Here is a 12,103-nt window from a genome sequence, read left to right as displayed (position 1 = left end):
GTACCTTCACCACACAGCAGCTGGCTTCCCCTAGAGCCGGGGGACCGAGTGACCCCAGGAGGAAGCTACCATGTCTTTAAAACCTAGTTCCAGGGTGCCTGGGTGGCTCAGTGGGTTAAGCCGCTGCCTTCGGCTCAGGTCATGATCTCAGGATCCTGGGATCGAGTCCCACATCGGGCTCTCTGCTCAGCAGGGAGCCTGCTTCCCTCTCTCTCTCTGCCTGCCTCTCTGCCTACTTGTGATCTCTGTCTGTCAAATAAATAAATAAAATCTTTAAAAATAAATAAATAAAACCTAGTTCCAGAAGCTTCATGTTGACACTGCTGCCACAGTTTATTTGTTTTGAATTTTCAAAGATTTTATTTATTTGAGAGGGAGAGAGTGGGAGAGCATGAGAGGCAGAGGGAGAAGAAGCAGGCTCCCCGCTGAGCGCAGAGCCCAACCAGAGACCTGGGATCAGGACCTGAGCGGAAGGCAGACGTTTAACCCACCAAGCCACCCAGGCGCCCCTGACATGTTTTGTCTGCTAGGAGCAAGTTGCTAAGTCTGGCCCATAGTCACGGGGAGGGGCAATTAGTCTCCACCTTTTGAAAAGAGAAGTATCAAAGAATTTGTGTACACATTTTAAAACCACCACACAGGGGCGCCCAGGTGGCTCAGTGGGTTAAAGCCTCTGCCTTCTGCTCAGGTCATGATCCCAGTGTCCTGAGATCAAGCCCCGAATGAGGCTCCCTGCTGGAAAAAAACCAAGTCTCTGTATTTATAAGAAGCATGTAGATAGGGGCACCTGAGTGGCTCAGTGGGTTAAGCCTCTGCCTTCAGGTCAGGTCATGATCCCAGGGTCCGGGGGGGAGCCTGCTTCCCTTCTTCCCTCTCTGCCTGCCTCTCTGCCTACTTGTGATCTCTCTCTAATAAATAAATAAAATCTTAAAAAAAAAAAATAAAACCACCACACAGACTAGCAAAAGAGCATACATTAAATACTTCGAAATGGTGACAGGAAAGAAGAATGGGAATGGGATGGAAGGGGACAGATGGGAGGGAGGAGGCCACCAGGAGGCCCTGGGGTGCGGAAGGCCGTGGTGGCCACAGATCCAGAGTATGTTGAATCCTCTGCATCTAGAGCAAAACCAAACCAAACCAACAAACAAAAATGTGGTGTGCATCTTTTCGGCCGAGTTTCTATACATTCATATACACACATAACCCTTCATGCTTACAGCGTCTGGTTTTTGGTGTTTTTGATCCCGGCTGGGATTTTATCATGCAACTGATCTACAGCTAGGATTTTTGCCCTTAACCATGACTTCTTGGAGAGTTATGTTCACATCACTCTACAGAGGTTTATCTTGTTTTATTACTGTGCATCGTTCCATAGTATGGAAACACCAAAACGTAGTACACGATCACTTCCTGACTGACAAATATTCTGGGGGATTTTCCTTGTCTTCCTGTTTCCTTTCCCTCTGGTTGGCTGCGGTTCTCTCTCTATGTGCATCTGCCTTTACTCCTCTGTTCTTTCTTTCCTTTTTCTTTACATATTTTGTCTCCCCTGGAGTTCAAGATGGGCAGACAAGGGACATCTCAGATGGACTGTGCTGCAAGCAGAGATTGGGACACAGGGACAGGCAGGGACTCCTGTGGCAGATTTGCTATCCCTTCAGCCTGACTCCTCCCAATGGGCTATATAAGGCAGATGGCGTGACTGGTCCTTACCTTCGAAGACCTCGCATCTAGCTTAGGGACAGACGTGTGAGTGGACCCACCAAGACAGAACAGTGTAGGCTGAGGGCCAACCTTCCGAGTCTAACTGACCACCTGGGCTCTCATGCCAACCCCATCACTTACCAGCTGCGTCACCTCCCTTGTTTTCCCATCTGAAACACAAAGATACAAGAGTTTCTTTTCTTTTTTTTTTTTAAATCATTTTTTTAAAATTTATTTATTTGAGAGAGAGACAGTGAGAAAGAGCATGAGTGAGGAGAAAGTCAGAGGGAGAAGCAGACTCCCCATGGAGCTGGGCGCCTGATGCGGGACTCGATCCCGGGATTCCGGGATCATGACCTGAGCCGAAGGCAGTCGTCCAACCAACTGAGCCACCCAGGCGTCCCAAGAGTTTTTTTTCTTATAAGATTGTTCTGAGAGGGAGGAGGGGGGAGGGAGAAGGTGGCTGGGTTATGGACATTGGGGAAGGTATGTGCTATGGTGAGTGTTGTGAAGGGCGTAAACCTGGCAATTCAAAGACCTGTATCTCTGGGACTAATAATACATTATATGTTAATTAAAATTTTTTTTTATTTTTAATTTTTTAAAGTTGTTCGGAGAAATAAGTAAGAGAATACGTACAAGTGCTTCTCACCATGCCTGGCACATAGTGATGTAGGAGCACTGGACCGGTGAGGGAACTCGCCAGGCTGTGGTCGTGCATAAATTAGGGTGCCCGTCCAACAGGGAGACCTGGGCTCCAGGCTCTGTGAGGAGGAAGTCCTCACAAACGAAGGGCATAACCCAACAGATGAAGGCAGCCTTTCCACCCAGAGGAAGATATTCCGGGGCATGGAGAAGCACTAGGTTGGAGATAAGAGGCCTGCTGGGGGGAATGGGGAATAGTGCCCTGTGGCTGGAAGGTCAAGTTCATTGACAAGGGGAGGAAAGGTCCTTTCAGGGATGTACGCAGGTGGGCTTCTGGCAGGGGAGGGGGCTCGGGGCCCTTCTGGGGGACTTGCGCCTCAAAGCTAGAGGCTCATGAGCTCCCAAGACTGCTGTCAGAGGCAGGCAAGGCTCCGGGAGGGGAGCTCCCTTCCCACCGCCCTCGTGCCTCCTCCAGCAGGGGCCTCCCCCCTCCACCCCTGGGCTCGGCCACTCCCGGCATCAGTACCCCCACCCCTGAGCCAGCTGGGAGGCGGGCAGGAGGCTGCTTGCGGGGGCTGTGCTGGGTGGGCGGTTTTCCCAGAACAAGGAGCCAAGCAGGCCTGACTGGGCGCCAGCTCCCTCAGATACACTCCAGGCCCGGCGACCAGCCTGCCCCGCAAGCCTGAGCCCGCGGGCTCCCACAGGCGCCGTGTTCCTGTCTAGGGGCCGCAGCTGTCCCCCCAGGCGTGTGGCATGTCCCAGAGGGAGGCCAGAAGGGCACCCACCGCACCGGGAGTGGGGCAGAAGCCCGCTAAAGCCAGGTTGTCGCTGGCAGCAGATTTGGGCAGGAAGAGAAGCCGCCTGAGCAGGACCAGGCAGGACCCGTGGGACAAGCCGGGCTGGAGTGACCAAAGGTGGAGCAGAGCTGCCCCCAGCCCACGCCCACGAGGGGTCAGGGCCCGGAGCCTGGCTCGTGGCCAGGTAAGGAAACGCTGGACCGGTGGGAGGCAAAGGGGGGAGGCCAGCGGGGAGGGGCTGAGGTGTCACCTCTGACCACAAAGCCTCACTGGGCGTCACCGCCCCTGCCCAAGAGGGGGACACCAGCGTTTTGACTCCAAGGCCCCACGCTGGTCTCAACCAGAGCGCGGCTCAGAGAGCTGGCCCCACTCACGGCTCTGGGGGAAACTGAGGCCTAGAGGAGTGGGGTGAATTCCCCACAGCTCCAGAAAAGGAGCGAGTGGTGGGGCCAGAATGGAGCTGTGGGTCGCTGTGGCCCCCGGCTGGGGGTCCTTTCTTCCTCACTGCAGCTGCGTCTTCATCTCAGGATCTGACGCTGGGCAAGGGTCAGCCCTACAGGGCGGGGGTCACTCTGTGCTTCCTGCAGCGCCTGGGAACCCTGATAAGCAGGATTCCAATGAGGGTGTGGGTGGAGCAGGGATAGAGTAGTATTAGAGAGAGGAAAGGACTAAATAAAATCTTTTTAAAAAAAAGAGGAAAGGACGCTAACTTCTGAGCCTAGCCTTGCTACCCTGCTGCCCTCTGACCCAAGGTGACACCTTCTCTCCATTTCCTCAGCCATAAGGTGGGGGAAGACCGAGAGCAGACAAAGAGGGCACGAGGCCCTCCGCTCTACTGTTCTGGAGGGAGACGTCACGCTAGAATGCTCTTCGAAACAGGGGCAGGTGGGGGGGTCCAGTCAGACCCACTCATCTGGGGTCCTCTGTGCAGAGTGAGGCCAGTCCCAAGAATGCTGCACGGGAGCGGAGCCGGGTGAGGACACTGCGCCAGGCCTTCCTGGCCCTGCAGGCTGCTCTGCCCGCTGTGCCACCCGACACCAAACTCTCCAAGCTGGATGTGCTGGTGCTGGCCACCAGCTACATAGCCCACCTCACCCGCATGCTGGGCCACGAGTTGCCTGGCCCCGCCTGGCCACCCTTCCTGCGTGGACTCCGCTATCTACACCCTCTCAAGGTAGGCCACGAGCCCCTGGCCTTGAGGATTGGGGTTTGGAATGGACTGGACTTAGGCCCCCTGGCCCAAGCAGAGCTGACATGGGCACTGGGGACCAGCTGCTTCCTGCTCTCTCAGAGGGAGAGGAGCCAAGGCTGGCTCTTGGGAATCGCCTGACCCTGGGTGCAGTGGGGGTGGTGATTGCAAATGACGTCATGAAAATGCAGTTCCTCCAAGAGGAGGTAACTTCACAGAGGCCCCAAGACTCTGGGGTGCCTCATGGCAGAGGAGAAAAAGGAGCGGTTTCCACGGCTGGGGCATGGGAAAGGAAACCGCCCAGGGAGAGTCCCAGATTCCAGGGTACATCACCCCATCATCGTATAATGCCTCAGTGTCCTCTGAACTTCTGCCACAGGAGAGATGTCCCTCTGGGAGAACAAGGTCTTAGAAAGCCTCACTGGAGAAGCCATCAAGCTGGGGTGGGGGAGGGACCAGCAGTGGCGGGGGGTGGTGGTGGTGGTGGTGGTGAATGTGTGTTGGGCCTTGCTTCCTGCATGTGCCACCCCCTAGACCAGCACCTACTTTTCCTGAGCCTCCGCTTTGTCCTATGTGAAGGGGAAGATAACATGAGCCTTACTCCCCCTCAAGGGTATGAACCGGGATCAGGAAGGAAAAGTGTAATTAACAATATTCACCATTGCAGTAACAGCGATAATATTGGGGTGCTGAAGTTGTGCGGGGAGCTGGGCTTAGCACTCCAGTCCCTTCCATCTTCACGTCCACACGGAACCCAACGAGGATTACTTTACAGATGAGGAAATCGAATCTCGGGGAGGTTAAGTGGCTCAGAGCAGTTTGAACCCGAGGGTGTCTGACCTCAGAGCCCAGGCTCGAGGCCACCACGCAGGCCAAAGGTGCTGTAAGCTGCTGGTTGCAGAGCTTCCTGTTATAAAGGACGGGTCCTCTCTGCCCTCTGAGGCTAGACAGCACTGGAATGGTAGGTCAGCCTTATTTCTACGGAGGAGCCCTTCTGCCGTCTCTCTCCCCTAAACTTCACAGTTCTGAAATGTCTTGAAACTTGCGATTTCTCTTCTTTCATGCAAATATAGCTAAACTGCAAGAATGTGAGACTAAATGGGGGCAACTCTGAAATGCTGATAGCAGCAGAGTCGTTTCCTTAGCTGTGAAGTGACGACCCAAGTCAGGCCCTTGCACGTAGGCGGTGATGGGCAAGTACGGGGACGAGTGAAGAGATGAGAGCCGGCTCTGTCTAGACCTCGGGCAGCGTGGTGGGACAGGTCAGTCAGCGGGGAGCAGTGCACCTTAGGTGCCCCCACCCTACAAAGGGGCTGCCAAGAGGAAGGCAGCCCTCAGAGCAGTCAACTGGTGTTTCTGGGGCTGTCCACGCTCCTGCTGGAAGGATGTGCAAGGAGTTCCCCAGCTTAGATGGACAGGGCAGCGCTGAGACGTGGGGTGGCAGGGGCGGGGAGTACTTGAGTTGGGGGCTGGGCGAGAGAAGAGGTCGGGACTGTTCAGTATCAAGAGGGGCCCTTCCTTGCTCCAGCCCTGCTGCCCTCCGTGCCGTCCAGCCCCTGGCCGCTGCCTGCTCTGCCATCCACCTCCCTCCCCACTCTTGGGGGGCCGGGGGGGCTCCTTTCAGGGTCCTTGCTTTCCTCACACAGCTTCTCATGAGCCTCTGGGCCAGGCTCAGGAGGTGGGGAGAAGGCAGGGGGCCTAGGGAAGGCCAAGTCTGGGGTGCCAAGGACGACAGGGGCTGCGATATTATTACTCAGTTCCTATCCCCATGTCTTGCAGAAGTGGCCCATGCGATCTCGTCTCTATGCTGGCGGCCTGGGGAGCTCTGGCCTTGACTCTGCCACAGCCACCACCTGCAGCCGAAGAACAAAGGAAACAGAGGCCAGGCCCCGAGTTTCTGAAGAGGCAGATGCTCTCTTTCCCACAAGGCCATGCTCACCAGCTCTCGGTGACAAATGAGCATCACACGTGCCTTTTTCTCCCAGGCTACCACTCGAGCTTAGGGACCTGGATTCTCTACCGGCCCTGCCTGTCTTCCCTCTGACTCTCAGCCCTCGGACTGGACGGACTCAGGTTCGGCTCCCTGGTTCCATCCAGCACACAGACCAGGCGAAGCAATGGGCCCTTCAGCTCCGGGAGGGTACGCGGGAGCCGTAGGGGAGGTGGCTGCTGTGACAGTTGCAGGGAAGTGGGAGAGGAAGGGGTTTGGCTGGGTGGGAAGCTGAGTTAGGGCACAGCCCTCTGCTTTCTCCCCTAAGCTTCCCACAAACCCTCCGGATGTGCAGGTGCAGAGGAAGAGGCCTAGGACAACAGCAGCTACGGGTGCTGATGGGAAAGCCGAGGGCCAGACAGGCTCTGGGCAGCTGCAAGTGGGAACAGCAGTGGGCCAGGGTCGCGTAGCCAGATGAAAAATGAAGTTTGTTATGGCTTCGTAAAACCTTACCCGGTGTCCAAGAGGCAGGGGAGGATTCAGGAGCCTTGTCTGCCTTGTGGTCTCTCCAGCCGCTTCTCATCGCTACACGTCTTCCCTCTCCGGGCCCTACACCCTTCCACTCTTCTCGACCTGACTTATATTTACGGATTAAGCCAGAAAGCTTGCATTGCTTGCCCTCCAGTTTCCAGAGAAACTTTTTGATGATCCCAGCTGCCTAGTTTGACATGTCTTATCCCAGAGGCAGGCCCACCGGAACTGAAACAGACAGTACCTGAAGGCCTTGCATCAGAAGGATACCGATGGGCCTGATTACATCCGTGAAGGACCTTAGAAGGAGAGCCCTTATCTTTTCCAGGAGACGATAATTAGTCTTCTCTCTCCATTCTGTTAGAAACCGAACCTTCAGGAAAAACAAGATAGGCCAGCGCTCACTGGGTTCTTTGTATGATTTTGGCCTAAGGCCTCACTGGCTCTAGAGTTATTTCTACAATCCGTCTACAGATGATCTCCTCAGGGCCGGCTCCTGCCCACAGGCACTGCCCGCCCAGCCACTCCTTAAGGCTTGCCACGGGGTGCGAGAGACCTCCGAGTACTTAGTGGCATTTCTGGCTCTGAAGAAATCGTTTGTCTATACATGCTAAAAGTAACCATCCAGATCAGGAATAGCATGAAACCCCACCTGAAGTCCAGACTGAGAAGGAACCAGCTTTTTGTTAAACTTCTGTAACTCAGCATGAGGGGATGGACCAGGCTGACTCGAGTCCCAACACGGGCAGCCCTAGAGCCACCATCGCTGCTGTGAGACCAAAGAAGGCTCTGGCATGAGGAGTCCCTGCTCCTGCACAGGGCTGGACAAGGGCTGACTCAGCAAGCTGGGGTGGAGGCAGAGAAAGACACAGAATGTCCCAGCCGCGGGCTGCATGGGATGTGGGAGAGCTGCTGAACGGTGGCTGGGAGCCATGGGAAGAAGGTCTCGGCCAAGGCTGCCCTCGTAAATCTACCAAGTCTCCCCTGAGGGGCCCACTGAGCAGCTGGACGAGGCCAGGCAGGGGCAGAGACCAGGTGTGGGTGGGCACGAGCACAGTGTTCTTCCCAAGACCATAAAAGTCCAGCTTGAATGTTCTATTTTTAAAGCCAAAGAGCAGGAAGTTCCTGGTTGAGTTTGAAAGTGGTGGGCAGAGGAACAGATGACTGCCTCCCAGGCTGGCGGCACAGCACATCACCTTTTTCTGGGGAATGAAAGTGGGGAAGCTGGTTTGGGGCATCCAGTGGGGGTCCCCTTCTGATAGCTAAGGAGACTAGTTTGGAGCTGGCCCCACCCAACCCTACACAGACTCCTGCCTTTGCCCAGTGGTATTGGACCCCCCTGGGGGGACAGCATTACCCTGGTAGAGAAGACAAGGACAGCAGAGGAAGATGAAGCTGGTGGAAGGCTGGGGAAGGGCAAGTGCATTCAATACAAGTTGCTTAGGCTGCCCCAGGCTCTGTCCAGGCAAAGCTGTTTTCCTGCGGGCTCAGGCCAGTCTGGGGTCCAGAGGCCATGTCCTCCAGCCAGAGAGCACCCAGCACAGGCTGGGCAAAGACCTGGGCCATGGGAGAAGCAGAGCCGGCCGAGGGATGTCTAAGTAGGTGGAGACTCCGAGGGATGTCTAAGTAGGTGGAGACTGTGGATTTTACCAACAGGGAAGGGTAATTAAAATACAAGATCTAGTCTTCTCTGAGAAATTCCTTTTCTCCTCCTCTGGAAAAGGCCTGACTAGAATGAATCCGATGGCACTGTCCCACTTCTGTGGCACAAGCCCTAAACTCAGGGCCCCTGCAGGCGCCCTGTTGCAGACCAGGAGCTTGCTCATTGGCCACAGTGTACCAAATCCAGCCCACCTCCTCCCACCCCTGCAGGTTTTGATAAGTAAGTTTTTGCATTGGGTGTGGCCACACCCATTTGTTTACAATGTTACCTATAGCTGCTTTCCTGATACCATAGCAGAGCTGAATAGCTGCAACAGATTAAGCCTAAAATATTTACAATATGGCCTTTAAGAAAAAGTATCCTGACTCTCATCTAGATCACCGGCATTCAGGATGTGGTCTGGGGACTCTGTTGGGTGCAGAGTGTCCCTGAGACCCTTTCTAAGTGGCCCAAACCATTTTCATAATACAAGATGCTATTTGCCTTTTCTTAACACGTCTCTCATGCATCGTGGAATTTTCCAGAAGCCATACAACATGTGATATCGCAATAGATGGGATGCAGCAGCAGATAGGAGAATCCAGCTGTCTACTGCAACAGACATTAAAGATATCTGCACAGGGCGCCTGGGTAGCTCAGTGGGCTAAAGCCTCTGCCCTCGCTCGGGTTGTGATCCCAGGGTGCTGGGATCAAGCCCCGTGTTGGGCTCTCTGCTTAGTGGGGAGCCTGCTTCCTTCTTTCTCTCTCTGCCTGCCTCTCCGCCTACTTGTGATCTCTCTCTCTCTGTCAAATAAGTAAATAAATAAAATCTTTAAAAGATATCTGCAAAAAATATAAAGCAAGGCCATTCTTCTCACCAAACATTTTCCAATATGGAAAATAATTATTTTTCATAAAAATGTTATATATTCACATACAGTGGGCTAACTAATGTAATTTTTTAAAGATTTTATTTATGTATTTGACAGAGAAAGAGGCAGCAAGAGCAGGAACACAAGTCAGTGTGGGATGGGGAGTGGGAGAGGGAGAAGCGGACTTTCCGCCAAGGAGGGAGCCCAGTTCGGGGCTCAATCCCAAGACCCTGAGATCACAACCCGAGCCGAAGGCAGACACCTAACAACTGAACCACCCAGGCGCCCCAACTAATGTAATTTCTTAAAAGCCTTTTCTTTATTTATTTGAGGGAGAGGGAGCATGCATATACATGAGGGGGGCGACAGAGGAGGGAAGAGGGAGAGAAGCAGACTCCCTCCGACCGCGAAGTCCAGATTTTATTTGTCAGAGAGAAGGAGAGAGAGAAAGAGAGCACACAAGCAGACAGAGACGGAGAGAGAAGCAGGCTCCCTCCCGAGCCAGGAGCCTGATGCGGGACTCGATCCCAGGACCCTGGGATCATAGCCTGAGCTGAAGGCAGAGGCTTAACCCACTGAGCCACCCAGGTGCCCCAATTTATGTAATTTTTAAAAGATCTTTTTAAAATTTTTATTTATTTGACAGAGAGAGAGATCACAAGTAGGCAGAGAGGCAGGGGTGGGGGGAAACAGGTGCCCTGCGGAGCAGAGAACCCATTGCGGGACTCAAGAGCCTATTGCAGGACTCGATCCCAGGACCCTGAGACCAGGACCCCAGCCGAAGGCAGAGGCTTAACCCACTGAGTCACCCAGGTGCCCCTATTTATGTAGTTTTTAAATGACAGTAAGGTGTCAGCTGTTGAGGAGCAACACAAAGGACAGGGGACCACCTCAGCTGCCTAGAGAGGGAGCTGCCTCCTGTGTATCACCTACAGAAGGTAGCTGAGGAAGCCGATCGTGCACTGAATAAACCAAGAAGTAATGACCAGGCGAAGAGGGTTTTTTTTTTTAAAACCTGAAAAAACTTACAAAAAATGATCATCCAGAGATCAGAATAAGAATAGCCCTCCACAGTAAGGGTGCTGGAAGGAGAAAAACACGCTCAGTAAATCAGGCCGAAATCCCATCAGTTACCTCCTGCTCCAGTAGGCTGGAACGGCTGGACGGGGCCAAGCTGGATAAAAGCAGGTTCCCTGTCCCGCATCCCAGAAACCCCAGCTAACCACACGCTGGGCAGCAGAGCCCTTGGATCTCCTGGTGCAAACACAGGTACGCTCTCCACAAAGGTGCAAAACAAAAAATTTTTTTAAGATTTTATTTATTTATTTGACAGAGAGAGAGAGAGAGAGGGGTAATACAATCAGGGGAGAGGGAGGAGGAGGCTTCCCGTTGAGCCGGGAGCCAGATGTGGGGCTTGATCCCAAGACCCTGAGATCATGACCTGAGCCAAAAGCAGATGCTTAATGACTGAGCCACGCAGGTTCCCCCAAGGTGCAAATTTTAAATAGGGCATGGGGAGGAAGCCAGCCATCACTGTCTGGTGAACAGAAAACTTTCAAGGTGATTGCTCTGAAAAGTGCAGTAGCATAAACCAGAAGTTGAAGCAAAGCTCGGCTATAACCACGGAAGTGGGGGCCAGTGTCAAGCCTGCTGGGCAGAGCTCCATCGCATCATCGAAAGAAGCCATGGGCCCTGGTGCCGGGAAGATGGCCAGATATGGGATGTGCCCATCAGCAAAACTCCTCCTTCACAGGTCAGGCTGGTTGAATGAGCCTCACTAACACAGTTAGACTACTCCACCAACTGGCCAAGGACATGAGAGTCCTTTCCACACCAGTCTCACCAACCACAGCAGCAAATGCGCCACCACCATTATTCCCCTGGACATGAAGGCAGACCAGACAAGGACAGACGTTTTTTCTTTTTTTTTCTTTTGGAAGCCTTGTAATAAACATATGCCACTGAGGACGCCTGGGTGGCTCAGCTAGTTAACCGTCTGCCTCCAGCTTAGGTCATGATCCTGGAGCCCCTGAATTGAGCCCACACATCCGCATCCGGCTTCCTGCTCAGTGGGGAGTCTGCTTCTCCCTCTGCCCCTCACCCCTGCTCATGCTTGCGCTTTTCTCTCTTTCTGAAATAAATACATACAAACATACATACATAAATAAAATCTTTTAGAAAAGAAAGGTGGAACTCTACCTGGGGAAAAATGGTGTTACTAAAACAATTATGAGGGGCGCCTGGGTGGCTCAGTGGGTTAAAGCACCCGCCTTCGGCTCAGGTCATGATCCCAGGGTCCTGGGATCAAGCCCCAAATTGGGCTCTCTGCTCAGCAGGGAGCTGCTTCCCTTCCTCTCTCTCTACCTACCCGTGATCCCTGTCTGTCAAATAAATAAATAAATAATCTTAAAAAAAAAAAGAAAAGAAAAGAAAAAATGACCATTTTATAAATAAATAAATAAATAAATAAATAATGAAATAATGAAATCCTAGGCTGTTTTTGAAATCCCAGGCTGAGGACAGCGTGCAGGGTTAATAGATTTTTCCTGGGGTTCTTGTTCTGTGCAAGCTATGGAGGTAGTGGAGGACGGCAAACTGGATAGCCCTTCTTGAAAGGCAGTGTGACTTCGTGATGTTGCAAATTGCTCCAAGAAACCAGTTGTTAGCAATGTCATTGAAGTGGTGGGTGTGTTATTAATGCCGGGCTTACTTAAGACCTAGAACGGGAAGGGGCTGGACTCATGCGTCTTAAAAGAAGCCAGAGGCTTCTGCAGCCTCCCCGAAACGTAC

General features: G+C 53.2%; 1 protein-coding gene across 1 annotated transcript; it reads left to right on the top strand.

The window, feature by feature from the left end:
- The first annotated feature begins 3,016 nt into the window (after positions 1-3,016).
- Positions 3,017-9,129, top strand: TCF23 (transcription factor 23). Its single transcript, XM_004765403.1, has 3 exons — positions 3,017-3,333; positions 4,081-4,323; positions 6,118-9,129. The coding sequence occupies exons 1-3, from the start codon at positions 3,106-3,108 to the stop codon at positions 6,295-6,297; spliced, it is 651 nt and encodes a 216-aa protein (XP_004765460.1). The 5' UTR covers positions 3,017-3,105; the 3' UTR covers positions 6,298-9,129.
- The last annotated feature ends 2,974 nt before the right edge of the window (positions 9,130-12,103 follow it).

Source organism: Mustela putorius, unplaced genomic scaffold, assembly GCF_011764305.1.
Source record: "Mustela putorius furo isolate JIRA1106 unplaced genomic scaffold, ASM1176430v1.1 tig00537293_pilon_pilon_pilon, whole genome shotgun sequence".
Classification (NCBI taxonomy): Eukaryota; Metazoa; Chordata; class Mammalia; order Carnivora; family Mustelidae; genus Mustela; species Mustela putorius.
Note: the sequence above shows the minus strand (reverse complement) of the source record. Positions and strands in the feature narration are given on the sequence as shown.

Coding starts and splice junctions, on each gene's coding strand:
- TCF23 (XM_004765403.1), top strand. CDS start 3,106: ATGTCCCAGAGGGAGGCCAGAAGGGCACCCACCGCACCGGGAGTGGGG. Junction 3,334..4,080: donor GGAGCCTGGCTCGTGGCCAG/GTAAGGAAACGC, acceptor TCCTCTGTGCAG/AGTGAGGCCAGTCCCAAGAA. Junction 4,324..6,117: donor GCTATCTACACCCTCTCAAG/GTAGGCCACGAG, acceptor CATGTCTTGCAG/AAGTGGCCCATGCGATCTCG.